Consider the following 23,390-nt stretch of genomic DNA (forward strand, 5'->3'; position numbering starts at 1 on the left):
TTATAAATTGTTCTTGGTATCTTTATACTACAACCACGAAAAGTAAGTGATCGGAGTTTATGTGTTGTTTTTTTTTAGAGATTTTCTAATCAATAAATGATGTAAAATACATTTTTTGCACAAATTACTGGATAAATATAACTATTAAATATTATTTTTTTTGCATGATAGCAGATGAGGCACGGCCTCAGCTGAATGCACGTCACTGGAACGCTCCGCAGTAGATGACTTCTTTTACTAATTACTAATTTTACTAATAGATTGCAGCACTGATGCAATTCATTGTTATACCTCTGTGCAGTCAAAAATGTACATTTTACTCTGAGGGTAGAGGAAAGGTCAAAGCATCTTTCACTTTATTTCCATTGAGGGGATGGATGTGTGCAATAAATTGTATTTCCTTGACCCAAGGAGTAGCATTAGCTCTAGAGGAAAAGGTGATTCTAGAATCCTAATCCATGCAGAATCAGAATTCATCACACATGTAGAAAATCTCCACAGATGATCTTCTCTTTAATCTTAAACATTCACACACTCAAAGGTTTAACACAGCAGGACATCGCTCTCTACAGGATTTCATTAAGATTACCTGCCGAAAGGAGCATCGCCTCGCTTGGTCCCTGGAGGAGCAGCATGAACATTACGTTGACAAATGACAATGCATATTTTATTAGTATTGCAAGCCTGTGCAAAGAGACATGTTTAACTTATAGGTTGAAAAGTTCAACACATTTTAACATGGCTTTACCTCTAATTTTACTGCATAAATGGGAGTGAAGGTGCACAATGCACTTTGCATGAACTGTTTTTTGCAGTATATACATTAGAGCATCAGCTGTTTCAAAATAACACATTATGTTGATGGGAAAAAGCTCTTGAGTAATTGTGATGGGAGCAAAGGATAAAGTCAAGTTCTCTTCATTTGGAGAGACAACGTCTACATGGAATCATAAAACCAACATATTTCTCTGACGTAATTTGCAGATTTTGGTCCAGTGTGAACACAGTACGGAGTGTAGACTAGTTTCTGAAGAGGTAGATCAACTCCTGGGTGCTGCTGAGGTGTCCTTGAGAAAGGCGCCGAGGGTTCCGCCACATGGCTGCTTATTACTCCATCATCCCTTGACACATTTGCATATCAATAGGTAATTTTTGTGTGTGTGTGCGCGTGTGTGCGTGTATGTGTGTGTGTTTCTCTCTGTTGGTTGGGGGTGCGCGTGTGTTCCAGGCCTATGTGTGTGTGTAAAACTGCTTGAAAAAAATAATTTCCCCATTAAGGGATTATTAAGCACCTTCTTCTTATAACCAATTATTTGGCTGGACTGTATCTATCGCTATACCGATTTTCTTTATTTTGGCATTTCTTTGTGTTTTCTTTGAGCCCTCATCTCTCTTAGAAAGTCATTATCTTGTAGGCGTAATGTTATCTGCATGCGATCGAGTGAGACTCCTGTCAGTTCAGATGGACTGGATCTTCCTATTCTGCTTAATTGGTTTTCTCTGAGTTTGTAATTTATTGCGGGTTGAGAGCACTAATATCCATATTAGCATGCCTCCACAGTAATTGTCTGCTTATGAGTGGTGAAATTTAGCCACTCAGTCTGTTTAAGTTTCCCACATTATTTGGTCTCAAGTTATCATATATTTACCGACCTATATCTAATAAGTATCGTATTACCAACTTCATTATTTGTTCAATAATGACAGCATTTTTCTTACAATCGTAATTTGAATCCTACCTTAATGAAATATCGCAGAGGAAACCAAGTCAGACTCAAAGTCAGCCGCGCTGTGTAAATACTACACCTAAACTGGATAACCGTGACACTGCAGGAAGATGGAGGTGAGTTCCGTCCTCTGCACTCCAAAATAAATTGCTGGACAAGGATCAAGGAAAATAATCTTCAATTTCACTGCAGGGCATCCGAGTCCATAAGCTTGGAAAGCAATAAGCTGTCAGAGCAGTCAAGGCTGTCCTTGCTCAAAACCCCATGATGCTATGCACCAATATGTTATTACAAAATTAAGTTTAAGAAACACAATTAGGAGAAGGCAAGAGCTGCCAGTTATCGGTTGGGGGGCAGAAGAGAGTGACAGGTAAGGAGAGGCAAAGCGACATTTAAGATCAGCTCTGTCATCCCTCCAGAGGCCACATTCCAAACTTTTCATTTCCAGCTCGGCATCAGATACAGGCAAGGAGCCAAACTGACAAAAGAGGGCCAACTTAAGGAATCAAACCCTGTCCCGTTTTATCCTGGGCTCAGGGTGGAGATGAGAAGAGAAGGCTCTGAGTGCAGGCTGTCGCAGATGCACCACGAATAGAAACGGCAGCACATCCCATCAGTACGGTAACTTATGAGGAGAAATAGCCATCGGCTTGGAAATGGAAAAATTAACAAATAGCAAAAATGTCCACTCCATCCCTGTCTGTCGCTGTGTAATATATATACACAGAGGGTACATACTCCTCATCTTTCTCTCTTGAAGGCCCTGTCTGGCATAATAATGATCCTCCATTTCCAGCGCGCATCTGTCAGTGTCAGACTGTAAGGTGCACCACAATGAACGCCTAGAAAGGCTAAACAGAGCCCGTGTTGAGATAAAGTTTTACTTCCAGATGAAGGGATCAAGGATTTTTTTTATTATTCTTTTGAACATTGTAAAATAAAGCTTTTTGGACTTTTTTGCCAAATGGATGTAAACTACTTGGTGAATTGAGATGTAAAAACAACAACAACACTCAAAAGAGAAGAGACCGTGACTGGCATCAAAAGGACTCTTATGAGCGCCCGCCTCGCCCTCTACAAGCATTTATGTCCTAGTGTAAAAAATAGATTAGCATGTTCTTTTAACTTCCATGTGGATTAACTACGTGTGACAAATGTCATCTAATCCGTGCCAGGTTACTTTTACACCTGCTCTGATTGAGATTAGATGCAGCAGGAGTATCTCACCTGTCTCTGGGATTTCGGTACGTTAATGAGGACAGAGTATGCGTCTGTCTGAACAGAAGAAGAAACAGAGAGGACTTTGTGTGCTGAGAGGTTGAGCTGGAGGTTAGTAGAGTGGCTCCACTGGGAGCCATTGTATACCATAATGCCTGGGGAGATGGTTTCCCCATCACTGAAAGAAGATGTCATTAAATCTGTCACACAACTTAAAGTGTTTCATTTCTGGGGCGCAAATTTTATTTACAACTCTGATTTATTACATCTTACATGTTCCTTCACTTTTGTGCATCTCCATTCATTATAATTATTTGACAACTCTTTTGTCTTCTAAGGCTTTTTTATGTACATTTTGAACTGTCAAATGTTAAATCTCCAACAACAACAACAACAACAACAACGAGTGAACATTTATTTCAAATAAACATTGCAATGCAACTGGGCAATAAGATTTTAATTTAAAAGGCCTTTCGCAAGATGAAGGCCCCGTGTTTTAGGGTTAGCCCTGGAAGCTCTGTCTCACATCATCAACATCAGTGTCTTAGATTGAAGCTAAACTAACCTGCCCATACTTTGAGTCTCAACCCATCTAGAATGGCATGAACTGTGTGATAAAATGGGGCTTCAATAAAGCATCGAGTAAATGAAATGTACTGTTGCATTTTAACTTTGATTGAATTCCTTGCCGTCTTGAGAGCAACTGAAGCGAGAGATTGTGTCGTATATTCCCATCAACACATGGTATCAGGGACACAGAGCAAAGCTAAGCTTTATGAATTGAAAATCCCTCCACTGCCTTAGAGTGAAGACATCATGATGTACGGTATTAATGAGAACTATCCTCAAAGTGACTTGGCACTGGTGGGGCTTTGCTCTCATGTGGAGTCTCCAGAATCCTTTTCAGAGTTCAGAAGCAGGCGTTGTCGCTTCTTTTCTATTAAAAGTTGTCTTGAAGTTGTCATGTTATGCCATCCGTCTTGGCCTCTAACAGCACATAGATATTGGAATGCTATCAGCTTTGTTAAAGAGGAGATTATTTACTTTACTCTTGAACATAGAGATGCTGTCTCCATAGATTTGCATGAGTTTCTTGTGGGTGCTTCCTCCCAGTGCAAAAACATTCAACTTCCTTCTTTCACCCCATGTCAGCAAATTATAATCCCCCCCCCCCCCCCCCCCCCCACTGAGACCCAAAGTATGCAAAGCATAAACAGTTGTTGGGGTTGGCTGATTTGATGCATCCCACTGCAATTCATTCAGTCAGCATGCCCTTCACAAAGTCTTGTCAGCTACACAGCACTAGGATGTTATCGAACAGATGTCGTAGTGCAGTTTAATTACCAAGAGACACATGGTTGCAAATCATGGTGCATCTCCTACAAGGTATATTGTACCATTCTTCTAAAATGACTCAAATAAAATGTTTGGTTCATGCAGGCAGCTCTGACACATCCACTATCACCTTTAAATGAAGATATGTGTACCTTTAAATTTACACTTAAACTCAGACAATTACTCTGTGCTGCTATGATACTTATGGGAGCGCTTAATAATTAGGATACATTCCATATTATATGCAATGCGATTTTATAATGATAACAGACACTATCAACTTCTTCATGATTTACTGACTCCTTCGTTCACCTGCGCTCCTGTCAAAGTGGGAAATGAGGATTCTACAGTGTCCGCCTGATGACACGGTCCCCAGTTGTGATAGACATATATAGATGGTAGGCAGATACATAATCTAGGGAAAGGTTGAGCATGTATATGGTTTAAATGCACAAATAAACATGCTCATAATTAATCTCGCCAGCGAAGCAGCTCAAATGCAGCCTCCTGTTTCCATCTGACTGTATTAAAAGAAAACATCGGCTGCCATACTGGAATCACTGTTTAGGGCACTGAGCCATCAAATTAAAAATGTCAAACTAGACATTTTTTTGGGGTCTGCCATCTGTTTAATCTGCAGGCTACAAGTGAGAACATGTTCTCCTCTGATAGATCATCGCTACGCTTACTGTTACAACTTCCATTATTCTGATTAGCCAGTGTGCAGTTAGGATTTATTTCAGGGAGTTGAACCATGTCCCCCTTGTCCTTTACACGAAAGCCATGTGGAAACAAATGTAAGAGATTATTGACCAATGACCACAAACCTTATATGAATGTTAAAGTTGATATGTGGCTCTTACCAGTGTTAATTATTGCCTTCCAATATTTCTCTGACATGAGAAGTCAAAAACTGATACATGATCAGTTTTTGATACATGATCATTCTTATCTGCCAAACAAAGCTCATCTCTCTCACGTTGTATGTTAATAAGAATCTCGTGGGGAAGCTGGAAATAGCTTCACAGTGTTAATGAGCAGTTTGAAGGGCAGTATATATATATATATAGTGTGTGTGTGTGTGTGTGTGTGGGTGTGTGTGTGTGTGTGGTGTAGCTGCACCCACAGCACCTTCAGCGTAGCAATGCAAGTCATATTCCTCCTGCAGGATAATTGCCTGTACACAGGCGTCCAGTCGTCACTCTACACCCCAGAAATGGTGGATTTTCACTGCCTTCATTTAAAATGTCTACAAGGAGGCTAATCATCATGTAGCTGAGAATAAACCACGACAGCACCACATTTATGTCGGAGGAAAGTATAGTTTATAATTCTGGTCAGTTTTCAGCTTATTTTGGTTTATATATATATATATATAATGAAATCTAATTATATTTATTCTCCTTAACTTATCAATTGACTGTTGCATAAAATTCCATAGTAATTTTTTTGTATTTGATGCCTTAGTTTGTTCAGCAAAACAACAGTTTTACTTCTTTCACCCTCCCACTGATCTCTGACTCTAATGACATCCAGTTAATGGAGTCTCGGAGGGGGGGGGGGGGTCTGATTACTCCTCTGCTGCCGCTGCTCCCACTGATGATGGGTATGCTGAGTTCCCTTTGGGTTTTACCTTCAGTAAATAAGAGCACAGGCTTTATATTGTGATACACAGTATAATGCACGGCCTAGCCTGCAATTCTACAGTGCGCATTAGATTCATCCATCCAGCTCGTCCTTAGCTGGCCTGAGGACAAATGAAGACCTGTAACTCCTCATTGTTTTGACTACCGCTGTCGTGCCTGCAAGCCATATGCAAGGATGAAAGCAGCGGTGTGTTTTTCTTTTGTGTGTCTGTTTGGGCCTGCAGGCTGTGTGAAAGGTCCAACAGGAAAACACTTGAGTCATTATTTGATGTGATTTGTAGGGACAAGCTCAGTTAGCAGTGATTTCTAATCATACTATGACACTGAGAACACGAAGACATGCATCAGCATCAGGCTGCTCATCTGAGGAAGCGTGAAAAACAAAATCACCATCTCTCAAGAGCATTGTAAGGTGATCTCCCTCTTATGCAGCATGCGTGTGTTCAAACTAACTCTTTCTGCAAAGAGCCTACAGTGAGAGTCATTTTTTTTTGTAAGTCATCTGACAACCAAGAACAAACGGCATATTACCGAGATAACCCATGGTATCCAAACCCAAATAGATATTAATGACATTTACCTGTAGCTCTGGAAGCAGTAAAAAATTGCTCAGCTGATCACCGCCGTCATCTCCCAGGTGTTTTATTGATTAATGCACTCAGTGCACGCGTGTACACACAAATACACACACATTCCAATCTGTCACATGGCCAGTCAATCAATTACATATCTGGTCTAGGATCAACTATGACAACCAGAGTTCATCTGAAGGGTTAATTTACGTGCCCATACAATTATTCTAATAGTTGAGCTCATTCAAGCCCATTAATTGAGCGTGTTGTAAACAACACACTCTACTTCAAATGCAGATGATTTTGGTGTAACTGAATTAATAATGTACGACACACAGTGAGCTATTTAGCTAAACATGTAGCAGTTTATGCTAGAATCTCGACACAGTTTGATTCATTTCTGACATGTCTGCTTGTATTTCCATCTTGAAAAAGCTGAATACTTTCCCCAAACTCACAGACTTGTCATATCTATTGTTGATATATGTCATAAATGAGTCAAAATATATTTCAGAAACTGTTCCCGGTGCCTGTTTACTTAGTATTAAACAGGTATTTACATACTTTCAATTTCTAAAAGTGGAGAACATAACAGTGTGGTCAAGTAACCCGACATGGGGCTTTGGGTGAAGGCGTAGGAGTTCGGGATCTTTCAGGCAGGGCTGGATCAAGAGGAATCAGCAGCTTTTTTTTTGAAGTGAAACATGTGGCTCCAGAAGCCCCTCTTCTCTTCCTTGTCTTTGACAACCTCCTGATAAAAGAAAGCCAGACCATTTATTCAAACTTCCAGACACCTCGCTCTCGGCTCAGGATACTCACAGAACACCCTTGTGGACATAGCCAATAGAAGTGAGATTTGAAGTATGACCTGAGGCAACTCACCTCAGGTGGGATAATCTCCTCCTGTAATTCCAGTAGCTCCTCCTCTTTCTTTGCCGACACAGACAGACGTTCGTCTCTCCTTTTGTGAAGGTGTTCCAGGTTCTTGTTTGCTTCCTCCAGCTGGCGAGCCTTCCTTTCCCAGCTGGAACAGACCTCAGACATCCTCTTTAGATCAGAGACGACCTTCTGCTGGGTCTCATCCTTCTCTGAGAGCTGCTTCTTCAGGATCTTCTCTTGCTCCAAGAAGTCCCGCTGGAGTCTCGCCGCCATCTCTGCCAGTTCCTTCTTAAAAGTCCAGTGCTTCTCAGAGAGTTCCTGATGGTGAAGCGCATCTCTCTGAGCCAGATGCTCCTCCAGAACATCAAACCGGACCCAGGACTCCTGTAGTGCTCTCTGCGTGTCATACAGATACTTTAAGCAAGCTGAACCCAAACAAAAACTTTTCTTTCACACTTTGCCTCTGAGATAAGTAAAACAAATCGAATCTCACCTGTGGACAGTTATCCTGGTTTTCCTGGAGCTTCTCATGACTGAGATGATTTCCTTCAGTAATTTGCTCTGGTTTGAAATTCAGTGCCTCCAGCTGAAGTGCCTTCCGTTCCCAGGTTGCACACATGTTGGACATGTCTTTCCTTCTGGACAGCTCTTTCTTCAAATTCTCATTCTCCACGATGAGATCATAAAGACTGTGCAACAGAGACACAATATTTTGGTCTCTACGTGTGATGTCAGCCTTTGCCTCTTTGAGATCATCATGGAGCTGCTTTCTCTCCCCAGCTGAGAGTCGTTCTTGAAAAACAGGAAATTCATCTCCCTGCACCTGAAGAAAAATATGTAAAAGGAGAAATGTGCAAAACATAGTTTCACATCTGAACCACAGGAGGCCAGTAAACCTTATTTTCAGCAGGTGATGAAAACAAGGGACTTTACAGCAATCATAATCAAATCTTTCAAACGACTCTACTGATGAGTAACGGTGAAACTTTCCTATGAATAATGCCATATGACATAACAGATACACATTTAAACCGAAGATGACTAAATAACCCCAGTTAATCATTATGTCCACCCTCAATCGGCCGGTGCTGCAGCAAGCATGCTGTAAAATGAGTCTCCATCAGCCCAAGAGCCAAAAGTTAGTTTGAGAAGACAATATTTGCATCCTTTATTCGAGTTGAAATATTCACTGTTGTCTGAGAAAGGGGCTGGAGGTCAGCCAGAAGGTCGCTGTTGTTGTTTGATGTAAGATTCCAGGTAGCAGCAGGTAAACGCTGCAGTGTGTGCGCCTTCCTCAGACAGGTGCGTTTTAGTGCCTCTAGTTCTGATATCAACCTACCCATCCTGGGATCACCCAAAGCCTAAACCTAAGAGCTTGAGTGAGGCTGCGTTTGTCATCTGATACCAGCCTGTTATCTATAGTCGATACGATGGTATGAGTTCAGTGGTTAATAATAGCAATAAAAGGTAGTTTGATTTAGCTGTATTATGTAACACATTGGGGGGGTTCGCCACAAGCTATATAAGCAAAGCAGGGCGCCACAGACACCAATAAAACACAACGCTACAGTAATACATGTAAATAATGCCAGTGTGCTTATCAACCCACCTGAGACATAGAGGCAAACTTTGAACAAGCAGCATTGTTGTTGCGATGTGCTTTACGTCTGCCGTAAAGCTGCGCGGAGCTGCGACCTCTACGAGCCTATACTGCCATCTATCGGCGAAGGACTATATCGCCCTGCGTGGATCCAGGTTGATTTTCTAATGAAAACAAGCTAATAATCAGAGAAATATTATATCCAATAATGGAGAAGGGCTGGGATGATTGTAACATTTATATGCTATTATTACGATATATCTGGGGCACCACATAGTAAATAATTAATTAGTACCAGTCCTGATTTCTGATTGGGTGGTTATTGCTATACGTCACGGACACATCATGAAGCTTGAGGGCCACACCAGCATTGAACCAAAGTGGCATTTATATTTAGCATTAACTCTCTAATGTGCTGCAGTAGAGCCGCTTAGCAGATGCACTTTCTTCTAGTGGTTCATTGAGTCAAGCTGCAGAAAGAGACATATGGACATGTTTGTAAAATAAAATAAATAAAAAAAAAAAACATTGTGAGTGATTATGTCAACAATCGAGTGACATTTAAATCATTGGTGGCATCAACTGATGACAGATGGCATAACATTGTAAAGACCCTCTAACCCTAACCCTAACCCTAACCCTAACCCAAATATTGAACTAAGACTCTCTTTATTGGTTTTATGGCTGCGACTAATTTGCATTTAAATGACATAATTTCAGGAAATTTGCAGATAAATCATATTTGTATTGATCAGCGAGGGCACGTACTTATTTATAATCTCATTTTTGGATTTAAAAAATGCTCTTGTGGTAGAATACAGGCCTGTGTGTCATTGATCGTGCAGCTGTATAAATACTGACACTTTACATTGTTTCTTAGAATTGAAGTTCATCCTCACATTAACTCATCAAACTGACAAAAGACTCATACAGAATATAGCAAAGACAAATTCTGACCATCAAAGCTTTTTTTTTTTACTATCCTCTTTATTAATGTGTGTCATTGACCCAAACTATGTGCAGCCAATGTAATTGTGAGTTTGAATGATGAAACTTGATGGACATAAAAGGCAGTCATCTGGAGAAGACACGCTGCCTCACTGGGGCTGCTGGGTACGAGCCAGTATCCTAAATATCACCCTGCCAACGGAGCCTGGATTATGCTCAGCTCCTCTCATGCTCTTCTATCACCCTGGATTTGATGTTGCCATTATTTGCTCATGATGACACAAACGCCTAAAATGTCATCAGAAAGCCAATTAAAGTCACATTTCAAACTTTCAAATATGTGTTTGCTTCTGATTTGTAAAAAAATCAAATCTGGATAATGCAAAAGAAATAAATAAATGCTTTGGAATTATTTGGGCAGCCACCCTGTTATTTACCTCCAGTCAGTTTGTCACCAGCTCCCCACTGAAGCTCCTGCTTGCTTCTCCTCGTGAGTCTGCAGTGGAGTCCTCCTCCCATTGGAGTTCACTGGACGTGACACAAGAGTCACAATGCAGACAAAGATGCTATTTAATTTTAATTCAGCTTCAATCAACTGCTGACAGCCTCAGCATAAAAGCTTCACTAATGCAGTATTTAACAGATCCCAGAGCTATTATACAGTATTGTATGGAACAAGTGCTCATTATGCTCCCCCTCTGCAGCTGTGACCACCTGCAACGCTATAAGACGTACAGCAATGACTGAATAAACTCCATGTCATTTGTTCCCTGAGTTTTAAGCCTGAATGTAATTTTATTCTGTATTGCACAGATGTCTTCTTTAGCTTATTGTGTATGAAGGGTCATTCAGGGTGTTCTTGAAAGCATTGGCTCTGTGGCTGAGAGGGATTTAAAAATGTCACCTTCATACTTGTATTCAGTTTTATTCGAGATTTTCAGGGCCTGGCCACTCTCCACTCCTCTAGTGTCCAACTGTGAGTGGGATCAATTACAAACAAGGCTGTACCCAGTATCCTGACAGGGGTGGCCTTTTTTTTAAATGGGCATTTCCTGGTTAAATTAATGATTTGTAACATTGTTTGTAAAGGCAAGGGGCATGCTGTTTTTAATCAATATAATATATATATATATATATATATATATATAGTTAGAATGCGTGAATGGCTTAGGTCCAATGTGTATTTTTTTGTACTGCGACAGTGCAAGAAAAATTAAGACTTCTCCAACTCGCCTTTTAACCATCCTTTTACAACATCTATACAGCTACAGTGCACAGTAGCTCCTCTTAGTGCCCTCTCTTTCCTGCGTAAGCCACAATGAATAATATTAAATGGCCTTGCTTTTGAAAGGTGCTGTACAAATAAACATGCCTTGCTGTATTTAATTGTCCTTGAACAGTATGACAGCAAATGTTTTTCTCCATTCAACCATTTCGTCACCCTTAACCCTTCTGGAGCTCTTTATAAAAGGTCTGCTAATCCTGAAAACAATTTAGCAGAGTTAATAAATTGTGTCAAGCAGTGCCGAGGGGGGAAAATAGCTTATTAATAAAGGAGAATTCAGCAAAATTGATTACGATGGACTAAAATAAGCAAACATCTAAACATAACAAAAATTAAACAGGATACAATACAAAAAGCCTTTTAAAAGACAAATTCAACTCTAAAACTAATATGTAGTTGCAGTTGAGTGGAGAGAGGATCGTTTATGTTGTTTGCCAGGAGACTGGCAAGAAAATTGGCCTAATTGTGAGCCTGTCCCCTGCTTTTATTTATTTATTTAATGGGGGGGTGTCTTTCTTATTGATGTAGATAAAATAAAAGCAAACAGAATCTTTGTTTTGAAGGAAAATACTGGCAGAGCTAACTGCTCTAACAAGAAGTAATTAAAAACCTGCAGACAAATGAGTGTTGAGGTGGAAATAGTTCAGCTCAGACTACAAGCTACTGGAGTCCTACTAAGATAATGTCCTGAGGTTCTGTCTGGTGCATCACTATTGAGTCAAATGTTTCAGTATCTATTCATAAAACCAAGACTAAGACCTTATCTATTTGTTTGTTTGTTTGTTTGTTTGTTTGGTTCTCATCAACTGTAAATTCCACCAATCAAACTATTTTTAGAGAACACATTCAGCCTACCAGATGGTGGAACATACAGAACTGAAGAGCATTCAGAAGCTGATGTTATATTTTAAACTGTATTTATTAAGGATGTATATTTTGACTAATGTCTTATGTTGATTAGTTCTGTAAAAAAAAAATTGGATTGATTTCTGGAGATGGAAACTTTATTCAATGCCTCGTATGTGAGGCCTTCTCTCATGCACATATAGTTTCATGATGCCATTTGTTTTTAGGTTTCTTTGCAAAATCTTGGGCTTCATGAGGCTCCAGAACAGCTGCTATAAATGCCAGCCCAGTCCACACCTTTTTGCAGCGAGCCCTTTGTTGCTGGTGGTGTTTGCATTTGTTGTCCTTTCAGTCTCTTATTAACGTTAGACCTGCAGGAGTCTGTCTGCTGCGGTTTTAATCACATCCTGCCCAGAAGGACGGCTGCCTGTCAGCTCCCCCCTGAGGCCTGGAGGAAGGCAGACTGGCCAGCTGCCCTGAAAGCCACCACAGTAATACAAATAAATGTTGGCTTAGAAGGGAATGACCCAAGAATGGAGTCGCGCTTGCGCTACAGGTCATTCGAAGGGAAAGGAACACGCTGAGAATATGAAATACGCACATTTCATGAATTTAGAAATGTTCTATCAATCCAAAGCTCAAGTGACGATGAATCACAGAGTAGCCTCATCGGCTCTTGTTCAGCGGAGGAGTGCAAACAGAGTAGGAGGATGCCAACCAAACTTTGGCAAGCAATTGTAATAAATTTAAACTTGTGAATCCAAAAATACATGAGAGTTATTCTGCGATCTTCATGACTATATACATGTATACAAGTAGTTGTATTTTTAAAATCGTAGATAAGACAAAGCTGCCTTCATGCTTCATCATATCTCTTCACGCGTCAGCTCTGTGTTTTGTTATAGCGATGAAGATGACGTTGAAGTGGATTGAAACATCAATCACGCTGACTTGACACCACTTGTTTACCAAATATCATCTTGACTCTCAGATCACCGGCAAGAACAGTGAGTTCAGGCTGTTTGTCACAAACAGTACCTTCATCTGCTTGTCGGCTTGCATTCTATGTCCTGTCTCTGGAGTGTAGAAAATTCACATGCATGACTAGTGATGACATGCAAGGCTTTACTCTTTGTACACAATTTTTAAAAAAAGGCCCTAATATGGAGCTGGATTCACTATCAAGGAGCAATCAGAGAGATTGCATTAAGAAATTACAACTGAGTGCCTGACAGTACATTCACATTTGACAAAAACAATTATACAAAAATATAATAATAATAATAAAAATAATAACAATTGTGGTTTCATGTCTATTATTTTGAACGGCTACATGACAGCGACCTCTTGTGGACAAAACATAAAATATAATGCACAGTGAACTATAGTAAAACAACTACCGGTACTTTCTTACTTTCTTACTTTCTACAGAATGGACAACAGCAAAGAATCCCCCCCCCCACGGGGTTTTTGAATGCTGGGACTAATCAGGGAATCGCCTGATTCTGACACTGAGAACAAAAACATGTGTGTAACTGCAAGACAGCGTGAATTAGCAGGTTGAATTCCTAATTAAAATAATATTTTAATACTGATTAACATTCTCCTCCTGTAACATTATTGAAGTCACATTCACAGTCCTACAAAAATTAATTCAGCAGAACTGGAGACATGCAGCTCCCTGTAGAGCCACAGTGGCATCGTGTCGAATGATTTATAACAAGGAGGTAAGAGGCTAATCAGAGATTATAACACTGATAATTATCATGTTATCTATGAGAATAATTGCAATGATTGATGTTAATGAAGAAGAAAAATAGACTCGTTTGCTGGCGTCTTTCCTCTTTGTCCGTTGCCTCAATGAAGACACTAGTATCTTCTAATTTGACACCACAGCCACCTGTTCTGCATGAACGCTGCAAAAGCATGTGATGGATTCATGTGAGCATGGGCACTCACATAAAACAACACTGGACAGACTGGTACACAGTTTCCTGCACAGCTGTTTGATGGATGGACAAATGTTGGCAAAATGTATTGTTGTGTAATTTAACTTCAGAAGGACTCGGACGCCCAAAGACAAGAGCTTCTGAATCTTTCATCACGACACCGCCTTCATGATGTGGAACCGTGTGTCGGTTTCGCAGGATGGTTGACAGTGATGATGACATCCTAAATATACCCTGGAAGTTACATGATATCTTCAAGTCAGGTGACCTCATTTAATGGGAAAAATTGAACTCCATTTCTGGGCAAGAATGATCTGTTTGCGCCCTTCCATGCCATTACATACAATACAGTGGCAGGATAAATGAACGTGCTGCTAGATGGATATCCAAAGCCACAACTATTCACACAGAAAATCTATCTTACGCATTGGAATGACATGAAATCGACTGTCACCATTATCGTTCAGACCTTGATAAAAATGAGGACAAATAAAAAGGAAATAAAGTCAGTATATCGATCAGAAATGTTATGAAAATGTGTTCAAACCCGTGTATCTATAGAAGCAGCCTATTTACGGCCCACACACTTATATATAGCTCAAAGATATGTCATTTTTATGTGTGTTACTTTCTTTGTGACATGGGGTGACCCACGTTAATGATTTGCATGCAGTTCTTCCCACCAATCCCTCTCAAGTCCTGCCGCACACCAGCTGCATGCCATTACTGAGATGGCTCACGTTGTGACCACATGAGATAATGAGAGCTGCTTGGTGAGCGCATTGCACATGCCTGAATGTCAGGTTGAAAGTGCGGTTCGTGCTGACTGCTTTTTTTGAACAAGATAGAGAGATACGATGAAAATAGACTTCAGAGTCAATTATATGGCCCTACAAGTACTAATTATTTTATTTATCCAAGTGCAAGGACAGCCAGAGCCGAGTGTACTGTGTGGACTGTTATAGCAATATTAGGACCACACCTTGATCTAAAATGAATTTTATATTTTTAGATAATTAAATTGAGCACAACTATTTTATTTTGAAAAATAAGCATGCATGCATTTGAATTTTTTTTTTTTTTTCCCCGAAAAGCAAAAGCATAGCTGTGTATTGTGCCCAATTCCGAGAAGTCACTGGAAATACAAATCCCATTGTGGACAGAAAGATGCAGGTCTTAATGCAGCACATGTTCCTTCATACCTTTGCCAGCTTTAAAAAATGATTTCATGGTTACCTAATGCACCTTTTGACACTGAGGCAAGGTGATCCACAACCTATACATCATTCAACTGCAATGTAGACAATGAAAAAGAAAGTCAGCTCATGTTTGTCAGGCCATGTTTATTAAAAATCCAATTTTTGCTGTTATAATGCACGACTCCATGAGTGGAGCAACTTATACTACATGCACTCAACAAGCAAGAAATTCAAGCTGGGCTCAGGTTTTTGCTACCATCAGCAGTAAAACTTATTAAATGGTCATTAATACAGAAATATGTGGATTTAATTTGAATGAATTCTTCCTTACATCTGCTACAGGCAGATCAGCAGCTGCTTCAAGAAATGAGGGTTTCAATCTGAATTATTCAGTGACAAACATTATATCTACAGGACAATCTGGAGGAATTTAAGTCAACGTGCAGGTTTAACCTCCTGCTTATATAAACACTCTGCGTTTATTCAATATTGATAATTCCTACTTTAATCCAAGGAAGACATGGCAATGGGCCAAGTCTATCTGATTCATTCACTTTGGGTGATTCCAAATTCTCCTTCAGTGACTTTTAGACACACGCACGAGGTTTATTAATTATTTATTAATAAATTGCATTATTAATAAATAATTATTGATAGTCATTGCCATTTCAATGAGAATATCTTACCACAACAGCCCCTGTCCAGTAGACCTGTGCCATTAGAAATATCTTGTGCATCAGTCTAATAACAAAACTCTCCTTATACAGCGTGAAGACCTAAAATGGAACAAGTTCAACAACAGTGTGACAAACAGGGCACTTTGCAGAGGTGTTGAAAGATGAGTTAGTAGTGACTGGTGGTGGTGGTGTCATGCAGATGCCTCTCCCCATCGATGCATTGGAAAAGTGACATGAACATCAACAGTGAAAATTGTTCATTGATGACCAGGGGAGGGCTATATAAAGGAGAGAACCTTCCTTGCACGAAGGGCTGATCAACTTTGACGTCTTTGCCGCACTGATACCGTCGCAAACAAAGCCTGACGTACTTTTTTCTGGATATAAGGACAAAAGCTCTGGTAAGAATGACATGGCAGAGTATTAGATTATTACAGCAGAATATGATTAAAAGCAAGTGTTATAGTGGCAGGAATAGAATTCCACACGCTAACCGTTATTTATTTGTTTCAGTTACTCAACATGCTTTCTTTGAGGCACTGGGGAACGTTGGCCCTGATACTCTTCCTCGCCAGTTTCCACATAGAGGGTAAACCACTGAGGTAGCCTCTGCTTTTAGTTCGTCAACTACAATAAATAGTTCACTGATGATGGATCATTCATACCTGTCTTATTTTCTTATTTCCACAGAAAAAGGACCATCAGTGAAGTGCAGCTCATGCACAACATTCAGGAACACAAACAAGTGGGAGAAAGACAGGACTGGTTACAGGAGAAGCTTAAGGACATTATTGTTACCGGCACCAAACCGCAACACGGACAATCAGGAAATATTAAGAACATGTTCCCAAATAATGCTCTTGGCTCAAACAGTTGGTAGACCTGAACATTCTAATCAAAATCTGATCTGACAAATGTATAACTGTGGAGAATTTTCAATTTTATTTATTTTGGTATATATTTTTATTTTAAACTTTTTTTATTTCAACTGGGATTTTTGTTAATGCTTTTATTTAATGCCTGAATGTAAAATGTTGAAATCATCTTTCCTTTTTATTTTATTTTTTTACATCCATTTGTATTTTTTCCACTATAGGATTATACCTATTAAAGTTATATTACTGGCTAACATGGGGTAGAAGTCGGCCTTCACACACTGGGACACTGTTAAATGTCACCTTATGCTCTGTTCTGAATATTCTGTGGTGTCAAACTTCACAGAATAAAATAAATGTTATTTACTGTATTGTAATGTGCAATAAGGGCCAACTAAGAAGGCAATCCTACTTGTACTATGTGTATTGATTCACTTGCACAAGGTAGACATCCTTTTGTTGTACTTGTAGGAATTGGAATTGTGTTTTTCTTTTATATCTTTCATTGACCTCATCTTTGCTTGTGCTTTGCAATATTAAAAAATGTTCTGGCTTTACTTCACACAAATTATCCAAGTCCAGTCATATCACTATAATAATATTAGACCATTAGCTTCCCCCCCCTCATGGCTCCACAATCAGAAATCAAAATCTATGTTACTGGATTATTTAAACAACGTTTCAAACACACTGTTCTTTTCAATATCAACCCTCCTCAGGGATGAAGAAAATGTATGATATGAAATAAAGTAGTTAATAGCAAAGTTTTGTCTTGCCAATCTACCTTCTTGTGCTCGCTCCCAACATCCTGTTCTTTTTGTACTTCCCTGTTCTCCTGAGAATGACTTGAAGAACATGATCTCTTACATTTACGAGTTCCTCCTCCTCTTAATTAAGAATTAATTAATGTTGCTGGACTTACAATTTCTTATATTTCCTACTGATAATTCCTTGGCATAATTACCCCTCAGTGCAGAGGTTTTGGGCTGAGTTGGCCACAGCAACATTTCATGTGATATTAGAACATAACCTTATAAAAAAAATCATGTATCCTACCATTTGTAGTTCCACGATAAAATTTTTGCATGCAATTCTATAAGATGTATTTTTATTAAATAAATGTACAGTTCAGCTGGAACGCGTCCCTTTTCATTCAATGGAGTGGAATAAAAAGAACGTCGTGCACGCAACATATCGCGACACCTGCATGAATCAGTCAAATCCCGTTTGCCTTTTAAAAAAATATTTAACTCGCCGTTAAAACAAAATCGGTTGAATCTAAAGCATATTTACTTTCAAATCGTGTCTACCTTTTCCCGACAATGTCAATGTATTTTAGTAATAATCGTTTGTAGCGTTGTGTGCGTGGGACATCAATCCACGGACGTGGACCGTGACGCGGTCTGACGTCATCGGGCTGACTGTTTTGAAAGGGGACGGCTGGGTTAGCTGGTGCTGAGCGATCGAAGATAATTCAGCCAACTCGGTATCTATCTTTATTTACTTTGTCAAATCGTCTGATGATGTGTTTTTAGAACAACTTGTCTAGTCACACAACTATCCCATAATATTATATCAGTGGTTTTCAATAGTATCTCTAGCAATGCTGCTCAGCTAGCTGGATAGGCTAACACAGCAAAGCAGCTAAGCTAGTCGTTGTCTGACTCAGACAAACGGGCCGGTGCTGTTTCAAGCCGAGTTGTGTTGTACTAGTACTCCAGCGGTACTGCGATCATTCCATTTTGTTCATTCAAGTCGTTGACTAACTGTGTTGTTAGCTTGCCACGGCTTTTCATCTTCTAGTTAGCTTCGTGCTACATCGAATTGACTTGTTGATTTCCCCCCCCCCCCCCCCCCAATTAGCCAGAATGCACTGTAACAGATCCAGGCAGGACTCCCCGCTGTGCGGGTGATGGCAGCAATCTGCAGTCACGTGACAGGAACTCCAGCGACACCGAAAATCAAGCCCACCTCGCAAACGCTGCAAACATTCGAGGTGAGCCTTAACGATTCCGTCAGACCCGAAAAGAATATCCACGTAGCAGTGAATTCGTGTCTATGCATGTATTTAGTCGAGCTTAAAATGGCTCAATGTTATTCATGATTAGTTGCTTCTAATGGATCAATAAACTGAAGAATGCAGAATATTACCAGCAACGAATCAGATGATTTGTCTGCAGACAAACATCAGCATACCAAAATAATGTGTTAGATAATAACTAGTTAAATTCATATTGATTGATGTCGTCATGTCATTCGGGTTAATTTGACAATATAGAGTAATTGATCCACTGTGCCCTTCCCTCCCTATTCTGACGCAGCGCTGTGATTCAGGCAGATCTGGTGGACATTGAATTACAAAGTTATATTTAATCTATCAGTGTTTGTAACGAATGAAACTGTTTGATAAAATGGCAACAACGTTCCTGAAACGCAGTTAGTTATTTATTTGCTAAGTGTAAGGGGTTTTAGGTTTATCACAGAAGTGCACACGTCACCGTGGTAACCGACAGCATTTTTAGTCTCTTTTGACACAGGAAGTCACAGTAGAATAAGAAGCTGCGGCTTGTCTTTGGTTTCAAGCCAAGCTGTTTTTAGCTGTGTGCCTGTGACGATGAAGGCTGGCTTTGTGCCGACTGCTCATCTTTAACCAGCGACTCTGCCCGCTACCTATTCTTTGGTCTTTCACTAAATTCATACTGATGTAATTTTTTTCAAAAAAAACAGCGGACAGGCAGGGCCGAGCATCTCGCGTTGAGGTGGAACGGAGGAAGATGAACCTGCATGGTGCCAGTGGAGGCAGTGACCGCTCACGTGACCGCCGCCGCTCGTGTGACCGCTCCAGAGACTCTTCCCATGAGAGGGAAGGCCAGCTCACTCCCTGCATCCGTAACATCACCTCACCCACCCGTCAACTCAACACCGGTGAGTTATCATGAATACAAAATCACCATGCCGAGGTACAAAGCGATGACATGACAGGATATAGCCGTAATATATCATTACCTTGTATCTGATGGAGATGCTGTTTGTCTGCAGACCGTGAACGAGACGGTGGCCCATCATCGAGGCCCGGTAGCCCACGACCTCAGAGAGTCTCTCCCAGTGGCTCCAGCAGCAGCGGGGTGGTGAGCAGCCGCAACAGCAGCCTCTCCAGCAATGACGGCACCTTCAAGAGCTTGGGAATTGGAGAAATGGTTTTCGTCTACGAAAATCCCAAGGAGGGAGGAGCGAGTGCCACTGCTGGAAGCCGAAACGTTCGGACGTCAGAAAGAGCCACTCTGATAGTTGATAACACGCGATTTGTTGTAGATCCTTCCATCTTCACTGCGCAACCCAACACCATGTTGGGCAGGTACAGTTCACCTGCCATTACCATCTGTCCTTACCCGTTGCAGACAGCGTCTGTAAATGTAGTTCTAAGATGCTGTGGATTCTTTGATGTCTGTTGTCTTTTTATTTAGATCATAAAGCAAGGCTTCTTTATTTCAGAATGTTTGGTTCTGGGCGAGAACACAATTTCACACGACCCAACGAGAAGGGGGAGTATGAGGTGGCTGAGGGCATTAGCTCCACTGTTTTCCGAGCAATTTTGGTCAGTGTTTCTTCATGTTTCTGTTTATAGTCATGACTTGTAGAATTTAGAAGCACTTCAGATTACGACACAATGCAGCAGTGCAGCCGCCCCCCCCCCCCCCCCCCCCCCAGAATGGCCACACAGAGAAAGTATTACCACACAATGTGCCTCGAGAAGAATCGTTCATATCACCTTTATAGCTCCATCGCAGTAGACAGGCAGCTGCACTGCATTTTGTTTTATTGTTTGACATTTGTTGCATATGTATATATATATATATTAATTGACACAGTGTCGGCAGTTGATTTTTATTTTTTTATGTTCTTAGGTAATGGTTTAACACAGCATTCGAAATAACTTCCTTCTCCTGCGATTTCTGTCTGATTGACAGGATTACTACAAATCTGGGATAATCCGCTGTCCTGATGGAATCTCCATCCCTGAATTACGGGAGGCGTGTGACTATCTATGCATCTCCTTTGACTACAGCACCATCAAATGCAGAGACCTCAGTGAGTGCACTGAAGCTGTTTATTTTAACCAGGAGCAGCGTGACCGCTGAGATTACCGCTCCCTTTCTACACAGCGTACGGCCTGCAGTGGATTGATCTAGTCTTCTGGTTGATAACCCTAATTTCCTCCGTCATAGGTGCGCTGATGCATGAGCTATCCAATGACGGAGCTCGGCGACAATTTGAGTTTTACCTGGAGGAAATGGTTTTGCCTTTAATGGTGGCAAGTGCCCAGAGCGGAGAGAGGGAGTGCCACATTGTAGTTCTCACCGATGACGATGTGGTTGACTGGGATGAAGAATATCCTCCACAAATGGGAGAAGAGTATTCACAGAGTGAGTACACACTAATTCTGGATAAAGAGGCACTGGTCTGCTCATACATGAGGGAGATATAATTGAAGAAATGTCCTTTTGGGTCCCTTTGCAGTCATCTACAGCACAAAGCTGTACAGGTTTTTTAAATACATTGAGAACCGAGATGTGGCCAAATCCGTTCTGAAGGAGAGAGGATTAAAGAAAATAAGACTCGGCATCGAAGGTAAGATGAAAAGTATTGATTCATCTCTTGTTAGTGAAATAAGCTTTTAAGTGTAATGTGCAGGGCACCGAAACATGTTCCAGGTTACGCTGACAGCAGTGTTTGAACAGAATATTATGATAAGAGGATTGTGTGGCAGCAACAAGGCCGTAATGAGACGTCTGTGCTCCAGACACGCTTTCAAACGGGCAACTTGAAAACACAAGGATGGCAGAGCAAAGCTGGAAATATGACTTCAAAAGGCACCAGTTGGTCTGCCTCAAGCAAAAGGAATGAAAGCATAGCTTTGAGGAAGGAAGGAATAATGTAGTGGGTGAGTGAGGACACCGTAACGACTCAGCAGCGAGGAAGAGGGTGTGAAGGGAGAGGAAGGCGTCAAGCAGTTTGTTTTACTAAAAGCATCTGCAGATGAGGCTTTTTGAGATCCCGTGGATTAAAGATGAATAAGTGGTAGCTGATTGTGGAAGTAGATTATACATCCGTTGAGATTAGTCTATATCTGATTTGGAAGTGAGGAATTTTGCATTTGTCCCTGTTTGATGTGTGTGTTAGGCAAACATGTATAAGGAAAAGCATTTAAACTTTGCCTATGTTATTACAAAGTATAATTATAAATGATCATTTCAATTCTAAATTCTGCTACTACCCCCCCCCCCCCCCACACACTTTATTTCTGATGCTGTTTTTGTAGTGTAACAGTATTTATTAACCTGACTATATATGCACACCCTCCAGGTTACCCCACATATAAAGAGAAGGTCAAAAAACGACCGGGAGGTCGCCCAGAGGTCATTTACAACTACGTCCAGAGGCCCTTCATCCGCATGTCCTGGGAAAAGGAAGAGGGCAAAAGCCGCCATGTGGACTTCCAGTGTGTCAAGTCCAAGTCCATCACGAACCTGGCGGCGGCGGCGGCAGACATCCCCCAGGATCAGCTGGTGGCGATGCATCCTGGTCCGCAAGTGGACGAACTGGACATCCTGCCTAATCATTCCCCGAGCGGGAATCACTACAGCAGCAACTATAGCAACGAGCCTGATCCTGACGTACCTCCACCTGCTGTCTGAGGACACGACGCCTCTGCCCTCCTACTCGTCTAGTCCTCCTCCCAGCATGCTGCAGCATGGAGCGCCAGGGGCACCATAACCATATTGCCTTGACACCTCCTTTGCAGCCTTAGAGCCTCGAGAACCTGGTTGAGCGTAGAGAAACAAGCACGAGGGACAGACTGCTGAAAAGAAATGTTCACGATTATTTTCTATTAGTTTTTTTTTTACTTGACCAAATGAATTTATTTTTCTCTTTTGAAATAAATGAGTGAAACACTTTAATATTCACTTTATTATTTGCATTTTTTAATGTACCTTTTTATTTGATGGGTTTACTGTTTTCTCACAGGTCATTTTAATTATTATAAGTTTGCTTTTGATTCACTTGGGTGGCCTAACTACTAAATGTGCTTTTGAGGGAGGAAAACAGCAAGACCTCGGGGGAGGGTGGGGGGGGGTCTGACTTTCTACTCATCAGAAAATCTGTCATCACCACTTAGTGTCATGATGTCCAGTTGAACTTCTTTAATCTTGTAATTGGGTATTTTATCATTGGCTGGATCTGATATGTGATGTTTTGCTCCTCCTCATGCAGCTTTGATGTTAAGCAGAGCACATGTTTGTCGTGGTCAGTCTTTGTGCAAAGCTTGAAATTGTTGTTTAAAATTAAATGTATTAAATAAATACAACAAAGTATTGTCTGTTTTTTGATTCTTGAGTATAAAAACTTGTGACGAGTAAGAAATGACAGGATGGAGCAGCAAAGCGAGCGTCTCGTTCAGGTGATGCTTGATCTTTATTAGTTTTGCAGCACGATAAGGATGAAACCAGCGAGAAATATAATATGACATCAAATGGTCTCCGTGGGCCTGGCTGGAATGTCATTCTGCACCGGCTAAGAAACAGCAACTTTAATTCATGATGCCTTGACTAGTAGAAGTAGATTGTAGCGGGAG

General features: G+C 40.8%; 2 protein-coding genes across 2 annotated transcripts; one reads left to right on the forward strand and one right to left on the reverse strand.

The window, feature by feature from the left end:
* Nucleotides 1-6,562: 6,562 nt before the first annotated feature.
* LOC137895944 (golgin subfamily A member 6-like protein 25) lies at nt 6,563-8,995 on the reverse strand. Its single transcript, XM_068741476.1, has 4 exons — nt 8,987-8,995; nt 7,871-8,200; nt 7,381-7,773; nt 6,563-7,249 (listed from the first exon to the last, which is right to left on the reverse strand). The coding sequence occupies exons 1-4, from the start codon at nt 8,993-8,995 to the stop codon at nt 7,166-7,168; spliced, it is 816 nt and encodes a 271-aa protein (XP_068597577.1). The 3' UTR covers nt 6,563-7,165.
* Nucleotides 8,996-19,529: 10,534 nt separating this feature from the next.
* On the forward strand, nt 19,530-23,127 carry btbd10b (BTB (POZ) domain containing 10b). The gene is made up of 7 exons (XM_068758490.1): nt 19,530-19,681; nt 19,796-20,111; nt 20,249-20,351; nt 20,725-20,845; nt 20,983-21,180; nt 21,275-21,385; nt 22,121-23,127. Exons 1-7 carry the CDS (start codon nt 19,531-19,533, stop codon nt 22,450-22,452), a joined length of 1,332 nt encoding a protein of 443 aa, XP_068614591.1. The 5' UTR covers nt 19,530; the 3' UTR covers nt 22,453-23,127.
* The last annotated feature ends 263 nt before the right edge of the window (nt 23,128-23,390 follow it).

This window comes from Brachionichthys hirsutus, chromosome 1 (genome assembly GCF_040956055.1).
Source record: "Brachionichthys hirsutus isolate HB-005 chromosome 1, CSIRO-AGI_Bhir_v1, whole genome shotgun sequence".
NCBI lineage: Eukaryota > Metazoa > Chordata > Actinopteri > Lophiiformes > Brachionichthyidae > Brachionichthys > Brachionichthys hirsutus.

Coding starts and splice junctions, on each gene's coding strand:
- btbd10b (XM_068758490.1), top strand. CDS start 19,531: ATGAACCTGCATGGTGCCAGTGGAGGCAGTGACCGCTCACGTGACCGC. Junction 19,682..19,795: donor CACCCGTCAACTCAACACCG/GTGAGTTATCAT, acceptor GTTTGTCTGCAG/ACCGTGAACGAGACGGTGGC. Junction 21,181..21,274: donor GGGAGAAGAGTATTCACAGA/GTGAGTACACAC, acceptor GTCCCTTTGCAG/TCATCTACAGCACAAAGCTG.
- LOC137895944 (XM_068741476.1), bottom strand. Junction 7,774..7,870: donor ACCAGGATAACTGTCCACAG/GTGAGATTCGAT, acceptor TATGACACGCAG/AGAGCACTACAGGAGTCCTG. Junction 7,250..7,380: donor AGGAGATTATCCCACCTGAG/GTGAGTTGCCTC, acceptor TTCTTTTATCAG/GAGGTTGTCAAAGACAAGGA.